At 34.8% G+C, this 13,854-nt stretch overlaps 1 protein-coding gene across 1 annotated transcript in view; it reads right to left on the minus strand.

The window, feature by feature from the left end:
- Nucleotides 1-13,854, minus strand: part of ARID2 (AT-rich interaction domain 2) — a 180,470-nt gene that overhangs the window by 58,450 nt on the left and 108,166 nt on the right. Inside the window, exons 7-11 of the mRNA XM_065934570.1 lie at nt 4,762-4,828; nt 4,420-4,670; nt 3,999-4,095; nt 3,694-3,903; nt 2,740-2,907 (exon numbers count right to left, since the gene is read on the minus strand). Coding sequence (XP_065790642.1) covers nt 2,740-2,907; nt 3,694-3,903; nt 3,999-4,095; nt 4,420-4,670; nt 4,762-4,828 — 793 coding nt within the window. The remainder of the gene's footprint in view (nt 1-2,739; nt 2,908-3,693; nt 3,904-3,998; nt 4,096-4,419; nt 4,671-4,761; nt 4,829-13,854) is intronic.

A 13,854-nucleotide genomic window follows, 5' to 3' on the forward strand; every position in this document is an offset into this window, starting at 1 on the left:
TCTATGTAAGTATTGACAGGGTGATGGATCTGAGTTCAAGGAGAAAGAGGGACAGTATAAAATTTCTAATATTAAGAATACGTGTTATTTTTTAAATGGATAATGTTACATATCAAGATTCCACAGGATATAAAAAGTAAGTATTAATTTAATACATCACAAAAACACAGTATTTGCAGATAGATGAGAGGAAGTGAGCTAAAAGTTTGAAGATAATCATTCCATTAGAAAACAGTATTAAACAAATGATGGGGAGGAAAGCCAAACTATAAGTGGTAACTAATCAAACAATTCAGAGTTGTCATTCATGATGAGCAAGTAATAAAGTGCTCACCAGCATAAAAATGAACTCTTTTAGGTTCCTAGAGGCCTATGCAAACTTCTATCAATGGCACTACATACACAAGAAACTGTCAATATTTAATTTTATTCATTTGCCAATGAGGATTAACTCTTAGACTGGGCGGTGGGTTCACTTGTTAAGGTCACAGGTCAGCAATAAAGCAAAAGGAGTTTTCATGAAAATTACCTCTGAATATTTTTCAAATGACCTATTTTGTTCAGCATATCACTGATAATTTATTGGTTTTATTCTGTTGAACAGTTTCCCTATGGCCCTCATTAACTTAATATTTTAAATTAATTTAAAAGTTTCTCCTTTGAGGATAAAAAACATACGCCCACTACCCACTTAACCAGCAGTATGAACTGTTTCATTTCCTTTTCAAGGTTGAGAAATTATTAACATCTTTATCATCGATTCTCCAATACATATCAGTTCTTTGATATCTATTGCCTATGGGTGAAAACTCACTAAAATCAGCAGTCAGAATTACCTATTTATTTCATGCCTTCTACTAAGTTAAATGCACATATGATACAATTCCATTATATGGCAAAGGGGCATAATGGAAATAAATAGGTGATACATATTACATACTTTGCATAGAGTATATAATTTTGATAATATGGGTTACAGTAGAAGAGAGGAAGAGAGACAGGGACCATGATTAAATGAAAGAACAAAACAGCTGGAGAGATATGAGGAAGGTCAAACTGAGTTATCAGTATGGGCAATCAAAAATTATTTAGGAAGACTCAACAGAATTTGGTGATTAAATGAATGTAGTAGTTAAAGATTAAGGATAATGAGGTTTTTGTTTTGATAGTGGGAGAGGTTGAGCATGATCTGAATGTATTTCTAGGCTGAAAAAGCAACTAAAGAAAGAAATGTTTAAGATACAGAAAAGAGGAGTTGGGAAAGACTGGTATTCAGACTACAAATAGTTAACATGTCTTCTTGAGACAAAGGAAAGAAGGAGAATGAATTTAAATGCTAGTAAGTTTGTAAGGGAAGGGGTAAGAAGTGGAAATTCATGCCATACAGCTCCCATAGTAATATAAAGTGTTAAGATAAACTGAGAAAATGAGCATTCTCCATTAAAAAAAAAAAAAGGGAAAGAGAATTATCTTGGGAATGGTGAGAAAGAAAGTGAAAAAAGTGAAAGTGAAATTGCTCAGTTCTGCCCGACTTTTTGTGACCCCATGGACTGTAGCCAACCAGGCTGTCCATGGGATTTTCCAGGCAAGAGTACCAGAGTGGGTTGCCATGGTGAGAAAGAAGGTGAGGTGAAAGATGGATTGTTTTTGTTAGGACAAATCAAAGTGGACTGCAAAAAGGCTGAGTGCTAAAATATAAAATAATAACTCATAATGAGCCAGCAGAAAGCAGTCTAAGAACTGAAGGACAGGTTTGAAATCTAGTTAAAAATATTTGAATTAAATACAATTAACCCAAAGGAATCCTAGGAAGGGTGCATGCAATAGCATGCACAGGCTTCCCAGGTGGCTCAGTAGCAAAGAATACACCTGCCAATCTAGAAGACATGGGCTTGATCCCTGGCTCAGGAAGATCCTCTGGAGAAGAAAATGGCAACCCACTCTAGTATCCTTGCCTGTGAAATCCCATGGACAGAGAAGCCTAGAGGACTATGGTCCATGGGGTTGCAAAGAGTTGGACACAACTTAGCAACTGAACAACACACACACACACGTCTGATCATAAGCGCTGATTCTGAAGGGTTTGTTACCAAGATTTAAAAATGATAGAGGTATTATGCATCTGTATTCTGATAATCACCCGAGAGAACTATAAGGTAATATATGATTAACTTATTCCTGGTTTATCAATTTCTAATGACAAAAATCACAAACCCATTAGGGCACTTAATGCTCTCACAGCTGTGAATAATACTTAATCCCTCACACTACTCTAAATCCTTTTCAACTTCATTTATTTATTATACTATTCCTCTTCTGTGCTCACCTTCATCCTGCTGCTCCTGGAATGTATAATATGTAAGAAATTAATGTACATACTCAATTCTCATTTGGCCAACTCTCGTCGAACATCAGTTCCCTGTACTGCATATTAAATTTATGTGCTGTGTGCTAAGTCACTTCAGCTGTGTCTGACTCTTTGCGACCCTATGGATCATAGCCTTTCAGGTTCCTCTGTCCATGGGATTCTCCAGGCAAGATTACTAGAGTGGGTTGCCATGCCCTCCTCCAAGGGATCTTCCCAACCCAGGGATCGAACCCATGTCTCTTTCGTCTCCTGCACTGGCAGGCAGCTTCTTTACTACTAGTGCCACATAGGAAGCCAATTTAAATTTATCCTTAGTATTAAATCTTACATACCAATAACCACACTGAAAAAGATCATACAAAGATACTAACCTGGGGAAGATGCTACATGGGTCTGCGTTTGGACTTGCTCTATAGCTTGTGGTCTAATTTCAGATAAAATTTGATGACTGGAACTTGGATGTTCAACGAGTTTTACTGCAGCCAGTGCATCTGGGCCAAACATCTGAATATCCATAGAAACCAGACACACTAACATGTCTAAAACAAATTAAAAACCAACAGTTGTTACTCAATAATTTTGTAAAACAATGACATCACTGAAAAATAGATGCTATATAAAACGCTGCTTCTCAAATGCCAGTTTATGAATCACTATTCATCAGAATTATCTGTGGATCTTTAATTTTAGATTTTTAGGCTCAATCTCTGAAAACTGATTTGGAAGCTCTGGGGTAGATGTTAGATTATCTTCATTTTTAAAAACATTCCCAAGTGATTTTGATGTGTTGCCAGATTTAGGAACCACTGATATGGAAACTACATCTTTATTTCTCAATACTTTTCAAGCCAAATCTTTATTAATTCTGATTCTAGTATTTATACCAAAGAAATAAATACTTTGAATCACTGATGAAAACGTTAATGTGACATGTTTTATTAAGTGTATTTAAAACTGACAACTCACTAGAAGGTGAGTTCATTAACAGTACCACTACTAGCACTGACCACCTGAAACAGATGGACCTGCTTCCTGGAGAGTAAGACTCAGACATCTCGCCGATTTCAAACTCAACACATAGTTACAGAAATAAAGAGAGGAAATAAAGACTACTGATAGCCACGTGCACCCTGGTCTCTCTATGATAGAAGTTTTTTTTTATTATCTGAAACAGGCAGAAAGAATAACACAAGTGTGTCTGAAAGGGTAATGATTCCTCAAAATAAAAAGTATACCCCAAATGTCAACTGTGATTTTTTTTACAGCACATTAAGTACTTTTCCTCAATAAAGAAAATTAATTTTTCTTTTCTGGTTTAGTCTTACCTATGCTCTTTTCTACTTTTGCAATTTTTGTGCAAGCTACATCTCCCATTTCTGTGAGCATATATAGCACCTCAAGTGTTGAGATTACGAGCAGCACATCAGGTAAAGTGAGATGACAAATGATCTCTCTGTATGAGTCCTGATCAACATATTCACAAATCAAAACACCATTATCTTCTGCTTTGCAAAGATTTCCCAAAATTTCCATGCCTGAAAAGCATATACACATAAACATTTATTTGTCTTTTAAAACATGATACAAAGCTTATGTACTTTAGACAGTGAGAACTTAAGTGAGCACTTACCCCTCATCTTTAAAAATCTATCCCTTGACATTAGGCATTTTGTAACAGTATGAAACATCAGGTGAGTAGTTTTGAAATCAACAGGATCCAATAAAAGCTGAAAAAAAGGAAAGGACACTACTGTTGAGAGAGGCTTCATCCAATTTATATCCAAATGCATATTTCAAACTGAATAAAAATGAATAGAACATTGTATAATTTTAAAAATGTAATGACTGTGAAAATAGCTCTCAATAAATCTGGAGCATCATTTCAAATATTCTTCTCCACACCACTGGGTAATACCACTTTAGGCAAAAACTATATGTAAGCATTTAATATTCTATAATTATAGCAAATATAATAATCCCACATCCTGAAGTTTTAAAGTAAATATTCTGCCAACTATAAAAATTGTTTTAAGGTTCGGTCACATGCTTACCTCAGCTGCAATATTTCCTAATGTGTCAAGGCCTAACTGCCTTAGAGATATAAAATGACTATGTGCAGAAAGTAACAGGAAACGGAGACAGGTACGATTAGCTGCCAAGAGCTTAACATTGCCCTCCTCAAAGGAAAGATTTCGCAAAATCACTGCAATCTGAAGTACCCGTTGTCCTTCAATATCATTAATGCCCAGCTTTCGAGGTGGATGAAATAAAGATTCCCAAATCCATTCTCCTGATGTACCTTCTACAACAGAAGAAAACATAGTTTACTTAAATCGATATTGTACTTATTATTATTGATATTTTAAATTTATTTAAAATACTTCCTGACTTACCATGAGACTTGTTTCTGTCAGATATGAGGTCACGTACTTCATTATCATCAACAATGTCTTTCCAAAACTGTAATGAGAAATTATTAAACTTAATACTGACAATTTGAAATAACTATTCTATTAGTTTAAAAATAGTCACAATAGTTCTGCTATTTTCAGTTCATGTAGATACCATTATATTATATATACTTCGCACTTCAACACAAATACTTGAATTTCTATAGTTCAAAGATATCATTTTGGCTGGGGGCCCAGAGATCCTAAAAGGTCTGTGAAAGAAATTAGTCCATCTCTAAAAAGAATGGCATCTTTAGGTTCATTAACCTCTAACTAAAACTTGGCATTTCCTCAGCATTTTCTTCAACTCTGAATGTTAGAAAACAAACCACAGTGGTAATAGAAATTCTGACACTGCCATCAATGGGAACCACAGATCACTCCATAGCTATGGAAAACATCTAGAAATGGTATTTATGCTCATTAGTACTCAAAAATTATGACAGTCATTAATCCCATTAATAAACTGCACACAGAAACAGTATTTCTATTTACAGACTCCTAAGACATAACTGGCTAGCTACTGAGTAAATCTGTATCTGGAAGAATATAAAAAAGCAAGTAGTGGAGCATTTGTATTTACAGATTTGTAACCCAGATATTTAGGCTGTGTTTCAGTACTCCATTTCTACAAATTATTTTTTGATCCTTATGAGAGAGGGAATAAGTCAAAATCCACTGCTTAATCTTTTTCAGGCTAAGAAACAAACACCTTTATATTGATAAATCTATACAAAATGAATTTTAGTTTTAACTTTTCTATGCCATTTAGCTCTATTATCTTATTACTTCTGTACTAATAAAGAAGCACATGGGCTATTAGATCACTACTTATTTCTAAACATTCTGATGTGTATTTCAAAATAACTATTTCAGTTTGAGGAATTCATAACCTGAGAAAAAGTCCACAAACAAAATGACTCAATGCAAAAAAACTCAAGATAAAAAAATGTTTGGTAACAATAAAAAAGAATTAGGCATATAAAGGAAGAAGACAATGTTCAATAACAAGAAAAAAGGGCCACAGGAAACTCAAATAATAAAGATATCAGAGAGGAATTTTAAATGATCATGGAAAAAAAAGAAATAGAAGTTAAGACTGAAGTTTGGCATATAAGCAGAAACTTTAAGAAATAGATAAACAGAAATTCTAGAACTGAAAACAAGAACTGAATGGACATATTTAATGAATGATTAGATTCAACTCAAATAAGAATTAGTGACTGGAAGAGATGGCAGGAAAAAATAGCAAGTTAGAAGCATGAAAAGACAAAAGGATGAACAGAATAAAATCATTCAAGAAATATACAGTGAAAAGTTCTAACAGAATTAATTGAAGTTCCTGTGGAAAATAGGAAGAATGGGAAAAACAGTATTTGAAAAGACAGGGCCAAGAAATTTTCTAAATCAATTGAAACATGCCAAGCCATAGACTTAAGAAACACTCGAAACTCTAAGAAAAGATAAAATGTGGAGAAGCATCATAAAAAAATTCATGAAAAGCAAAGATGAAGAAAAATCTTAAATGCAAATGAGGGAAAAGGGACAGATAACCTTGAAAAAGACAACTAAAGACAACTAAAATTACAGGAAACTTTGTAAAAGAAATCATGGAAGCCAGAAGACTGGGATATTTTCAAAGTCATGTACGTAAACATTTGGCAAAGTATTATAGAAACTTTACACAGTGAAACTGCTCTTCAACATAAAAGCTGAAATAAAGACATTTTCTGACAAATGAAAACAGAAAAATGTCATCTGCAAACCTGCACTGGGGGAAAAAATGCATGAAAAGGTAGACGTGATTTGAATAAAAATAAATGCTGAATAAATAAAATACTTTAAAAAGACTTATGGGTAAAAATACACATAAAATTAAAATCTATGAAAAATGCTTGAAAGAAAATTTTGTTCAGGTCATAATGGTACTGCAATAGTCATCCCATCATAAACCAACATGTGTAAAACAAGTGTTTAAAAGAAACTGGACAAGAAAGCAATGTAAAACTATAATCACTGAAATATGATAGGCAAATGAGGTGAGTCCAATGACCGCCCCATACATTTACATAGACACTCTTTCTACATAAAGGAATGGAGATAATAAACCCAAAAGATCACAGCAATTACTAAACTGAAAAGATAAATTCTCTCCCCCTCAGCTCCCCTATATACATACATATGTGTGTATACACAGACACACCCACCCATATACCCAGCTAACTGAGCTCCAAATAAGTCCACCCTTTAAGAATAAAGATAAAACTAGTGCTGTGATGGTTAGATAGCATCACTGACTCAATGGACATGAGTTTGAGCAAATTCTGGGAGACAGTGAAAGACAGGGCAGCCAGTTATGCTGCAGTTCATGGGGTCACAAAGAGTCAGACATGACTTAACAATTGAACAAGTCCTGTATTTGTCGTAACAAATACCCATATATTAATTAAAAGTATACCAGAACAATGTTCAACATTCGTGAAAGACACCAAAAACTAGACACTAAACAATGTAGTATTCCAATATCTATATCTAATTGAAAAATTACAATATGTACAAAGGAAGTATGGGCTTCCCAGGTGTTGTGTGGTAAAGAATCCGCATGCCAGTGTAGGAAACGTGAGATGCAGGTTTGTCCCTCTGTTGGAAAGATCAGCTAGGGTAGAAAATGGAAACCCTGTATTCTTGCCTAGAAAATTCCATGGACAAAGGAGCCTGGCAGGCTACAGTCAGTGGGGTTACAAAGAGTCAGACATGACTGAACAACTGAGCACACACACAAAGGAAGTAGGAAACATGACACATAACTAAGGCAAATGTGTTTTAACAAAAAAAAGACCCAGAAATAATAAAGAAAGTTAAGTCCCTCAGTCATGCCCGACTCTTTGTGACCCCGTGGACTGTAGCCCACCAGGCTCCTCCGTCCACGGGATTCTCCAGGCAAGAATACTGGAGTGGGTTGCCACCAGGTCTCCCACATTGTAGGTAGACACTTTAACCTCTGAGCCACCAGGGAAGCCCCCCCAAAATAATAAAACTAGGAGATAAAAACTTTCAAACAACTATTATTAAATATGCTCAACAACTTAAAGGAAAATTTGAACATAATTAAGGGAAATGTGGGACAATATAAAAAAGTCAAATGGAATGTCGCTGAAAAACAATATCTGAAATAAAAATACATGATTAGATGGGCTTAATTAGAAAACAGAAAACAAAAATAACAATAGAAACTATCCATACACAGAAAACAAAAAGGCCTTAAATCAAGGAACAGAGCCACAGTGGCTTGTAGAACAGTTCCTAAAAGGCAGGAGGGGAAATAAAAAAAATTGAATAATTGCTAAAAGCATTCCAAATTTCATGAAAAAGAAAAAAAAAAAAAAAAAGTTAAATAAACCCAAGGAAAAATAATAATCCTAAATGTACATGCCACTAAAAACTGGAGTTCAAAATACATGAAGCAAAAACTGACAGAACCAATAGGAGATACAAACACTGACAGGGCATATAAATAGTTGATGATTTCAACACTCAACTCTCAAGAAATCATAGAACAGTTATATAGAAAAACATTAGTGATACAGAAATATTGAACAACACTGTCAACACTCTTTACTTAATTGTTATCAACAAATATTACATCCAAAAAACATTCTTTTCAAGTGTGCATAAAACATTCACCAGAAAGAATGTTCTGAACTATAACTGAAAGAATGCAGGCTGAACTATAAAACAAGTCTTGATTAAAAAAGAATGAAATCATATGGGATGTTCTCTGACAAAATGGAATGCAATTAAAAAGCAGTAATAATAATGATAGTAAATGATAACAATAAAAGGTAGTTTGAAAACAGAAATAAAACATTTCTATATAACTCATGAGTTAAAGAAGAAATCACAAGGGAAATAAATACAATGAACCAAATGATAATGACAACATAAAAATTGTGGGAAAATATTTAAAGTTGCTTATAGAGGTAATTGACAGCTTTATATATTGATACAAGATAAAAAATCTAAAATCAATGGTCTAAGATTCTATTTAAGAAACCTGAAAAAGCAACACTGCACAACAAAAGTTGTTTATAAATAAAAAATGAGGTGAGTACTAATTTATTACATTGTTACTATTATTTAGTCACTAAAATTAGTAAGGATTAAAATATTGCTAATATGATCAATAAGAAAACAGAATAAGTGTATATAAAATCTATGTGGGCACAATAGTGAAAAATAAACAATACTCAGTCCAATCAATTAAAAAAAAGAAAGAAAGGTGAAGGACAGAAAAGAAAACCAAACATGCAAGACATTTAGAAACCTGTTCAGAACATGGCAAATTTAAACATAATTATGTATCGAAATTATACTTAAAGTAGATGGAATATGTACACTAATTTAAAATCAAAGTTTTTCCAACTAAGAGGTAAAAGGTCCAGTGAAAGTGTCAGTTACTCAGTTGTGTCCAACTCTTTGTGACCCACATGGACTGTAGCCCGCCAGGCCTCCTCTGTCCATGGAATTCTCTAGGCAAGTATACTGGAGTGGGTAGCCATTCCCTTCACCAGGGGATCTTCCCGACCCAAGGATCAAACCCAGGTCTCCTATATTGAAGGAAGATTCTTTACTGTCTCAGCCATCACGGAAGCAAAAAAAAAAAAAAAAAAAAAAAGAAGCCCAAATATGTTATTTACCAAAAAACTGATCTAAAATATAAAGATAAAAAAGGTTGAATATAAAATAAGAACATATAAATAGCAACCAAAAGGAAGCTGATACACACACACACACACACACAGTTATATTAATATCTGATGCTAAAGGTGAAGCTCCAATATTTTGACCACCTGATGCAAACAGCCTATTCACTGGAAAAGATTCTGATGCTGGGAAAGATTGAGAGCAAGAGGATAAAGGGGTGACAGAGGATAAGATGGCTGGATGGCATCACTGACTCAACGGACATGAGTCTGAGCAAACTCAGGGAGATAGTGAAAGATGGGGAACCCGGGCGTGCTGCACTTCATGGAGTTGCAGATAGTCAGATATGACTTGAGACTTAACAACAACAACATCAGACCAAAAAAGAAAGGGAAAAAAAAGGAAAAAGGAGACTTAACTGTAAAAAGGAGACTTTATAATATGTCCAATTAACTAGTGTGCACTAAATAATATATTCTCAAAATATGAAAATACTATCTTTATAGAACTATAAAGAAATATATCCTCAATCAAAACATGTGCTTTTAACACATTTCTCTTCATAAATAAAGAAATAAACAGGTGAAACAGTCAGTATTGGTGTGGAATTACAAATATCATGATTGTGTTGCCATAATCAAAGAGGTTGTTGTTCAGTCGCTAGGTTATGTTTGACTCTTTGCGACACCACGGACTGCAGCAAGTCAGGCCTCACTGTTCTTCACCATCTCCTGGAGTTTGCTCAAACACATGTCCAGTGATGCTAACTAACCATCCTACCCTCTTCCACCCTCTTCTCCTTTTGCCGTCAGTTTTCCCAGTATCAGGGTCTTTTCCAATGAATAGGCTCTTCACATCAAGTGGCCAAAGTACTGGAGCTTCAGTTTCAACATCAGACCTTCCAATGAATAATCAGAATTTATTTCCTTTAGGATTGACTGGTTTGATCTTGCTGTCCACAGGACTCTCAAGAATCTTCCCCAGCACCACAATTTGAAAGCATCAATTTTGTGGCACTCAGCCTTCTTTATGGTCCAACTCTCACATCTGTACATGACTACTGGAAAAACCATGGCCTTGACTATATGGACCTTTCTCAGTAAGCAAAGTAATGTCTTTGCTTTTTAATATACTAGGTAGGTTTGTCATAGCTTTTCTTCCAAGAAGTAAGCATTTTTGAATTGCACGGCTGCGGTCACCGTCTGCAGTGATTTTGGAACCCAAGAAAATAAAATCTGACACTGCTTCCAGTTTCTTCCCCTTCTATTTGCCATGAAGTGATGGGACTGGATCCCATGATCTTCATTTTTTGAATGTTGAATTTTAAGCCAGCTTTTTCACCCTCCTCTTTCATCTTCATCAAGAGGCTCTTTAGTTTCTCTTTATTTTCTGCCATTAGAGTGGTATCATCTGTATATTTGATGTTGTTATTTCCCCCAGCAATCTTGATTCCAGCTTGTGATTCACTCAACCTGGCATTTCACATGATGTACTCTGCATATAAGTAAGCAGGATGACAATATAGAACCTTGTCATACTCCATTCCCAAGATTCATACATCCATGAACCTTGTCCTACTAGTTCAACAGTTTTGATTTGAACCAGTCAATTGTTCCACCTCCGGTTCTAACTATTGCTTCTTGACCTGCACACACGCTTTTCAGCAGATAGGTAAGGTGGTCTGGTACTGTTATCTCTTTAAGAATAATCCACAATCAAACTGGGTGCTTTTAACATATTTATCTTCATAAATGAAGAAATAAACAGATGAAACAGCCAGTATTGCCCTGGAAATATAAATATCAGATGCTGTTGCCATAATTCAAAAAGATACATGTACCCCAATGCTCACTGGAGCAGCATTTACAATAACAAAGACATGGAAGCAACCTAAATGTCCGTCAACAAAGGATGCATAAATATATGGTATACACACACACAGGAATATTACTCAGTCATAAAAAAGAATGAAATGTCATTTGCAGCAACATAGCTGGACCTACAGATTATCATACTAAGTGAAGTAAGACAAAGACATATAATATGATATTGCTTATATGTGGTATCTTAAAAAAAATGGTGCAGATGAACATATGTACAAAACAGAGTCACAAATATAGAAAACAAACTTATGGTTACCAAAGTTGCAAGCAGGGTGGAGGGGATAAATTAGGAAACTGGGATTAACGTATACACACTAATATTTTTATGTATTTTGATAAAATAGATAATTGATAAGGACCTATTGAATAGCACAGAGAATTCTACTCAATATTCTGCAATAATCCATATTAGAAAAGAATGTAAAAAAGAATGGATACATGTATATGTAAAAATGATTCACTCAACTATACACCTAAAACTGACATAACACTGTAAATCAACTATACTCCAATTAAAAAAAATTTTTTTTAATGATTAACTGTATTGGCCTGAGTGACTTATGTAGACACTTACACCTAACAACTTCAGAATACGGGTCATACATTGGAGATATTGCAGGTTCAGTTTCAGACCATCACGATAAACTAAATATCATTAAAAAGTGAGTCAACCCAAATGAACATTTTGGTTTCCCAGTGCCTATATTTATGTTTATACTCTACTATAGTCTATTAAGTGTACAATAGCATTATGCTCAAAAAAAGTGTCAGTCAGTTCAGTCACTCAGTTGTGTCCAACTCTTTGCAACCCCATGGACTGCAGCACGCCAGGCCTCCCTGTCCATCACCAGCTCCCGGAGTTTACCCAAATTCAGGTCCATTGAGTCAGTGATGCCATTCAACCATCTTATCCTCTCGACCCCTTCTCCTCCCGCCTTCAATCTTTCCCAGCATCAGGGTCTTTTCCAATGAGTCAGTTCTTCGCATCAGGTGGCCAAAGTATTGGAGTTTCAGCTTCAGCATCAGTCCTTCCAAAGAATATTCAGGACTGATTTCCTTTAGAACGGACGGGTTGGATCTCCTTTGATTAGGAAATAATGCTAAAAAACAAAAGGCTAACCATCATCTGAACCTTCAGTAAGTCATAGTGGCAAAATCAAAGATCATACATGACCAAAACTACTATAATAATGGATTAGCCAAAAAGTCCCTTCAGTTTTTAAGTAAAAATAAAAGACAAATTTTTCATTTTTACCATCAACTTTATTGAGCAATGTATTTACCATTTTGTTCTACTAAATTCTGTCACTTTTTAGGTAATTGCCTAATTGCATCTTTTCAAAACTTTTTATCTTTTTTGAGCAAAGAACTGTTCCAGGTGCCTTTTACAGTCTTCAAGGAAACTTTTCCACTGGAGAAATTTTTTCCATTAAGGGAATCTGTAAAGATGGAAATAAATGGAAATCCAAAGGTGCAATGTCTGATGAATATGGCAGATGAATTAATGTCCTAGCCAAGCTATAACAGTTTTTGCCTGGTTATCAAAGAAACACATGTTCTTGCATTATCCAGATGGAAGATTTTGTGTTTTCTGTTGACTAATCTGGACAATTTTTGTGAAGTGCTGCTTTCCGTTGGTCTAATTGAGTAGTACTTGTTGGAATCAAAAGTTTGGTTTTCCAGAAGGAGCTGATAATAGAGGTCTCCCTTCCAATCCCAGCATATACACAACATAACCTTCTCTTGATGAAGACCAGTCTTCCATGTAGTTGGTGGTGGTTCATTTTGCTTTGCCCCACCCCACATTCTCTTCTGTTTCACATTATTTTGCCATATTCACTTTTTATTACCTGTGACAATGTGCTTTAAAAATGGAATGTTTTCATTATGTTTAAGCAGAGAATCACATCCAGAAATATCGTCAAGAAGATTTTATTCACTTAACTAATGAAACAACCAAGCTGGTACAAATGACTTTCAATGCTTGATTTAGATCTTTTGAGTGTGTCGGCTATTTCCTGCATGGTGTAACACTGATTGTTCTCAATTAATGTCTTGATTTGATCGCTATCAACTTCAAATGGTCTACCCAACTGAGGAGCATCGCCCGGTGAGAAATCTGTAGCAGTAAACTTCAAGAACCACTTCTAACATGTTCAGTTAGTACATTGTACAAATCTTTCTTTGTGTTTCTGTTGCATTTTTACCTTTCTTGAAATAATAAAGCATCACATGCCAAAAATGTTGGTTTTCTCTTCCATCTTCAATATTAAAATGGTTATACAAAAATTCACCAGTTTTGTTAAGCTTTCTTTAATTCATGCCAATATGGCAGCTGTCACAATACAATCTACCAAAATTGTTTCAAAGTTAAAGACAACTAAGCACTACTAGAACCACTGTACAGAAAAAAACAAAACGAATCTTTTGGCAAACCCAATAAGAAAAA

This window comes from Muntiacus reevesi, chromosome 4, assembly GCF_963930625.1.
Source record: "Muntiacus reevesi chromosome 4, mMunRee1.1, whole genome shotgun sequence".
NCBI classification, from domain to species: domain Eukaryota; kingdom Metazoa; phylum Chordata; class Mammalia; order Artiodactyla; family Cervidae; genus Muntiacus; species Muntiacus reevesi.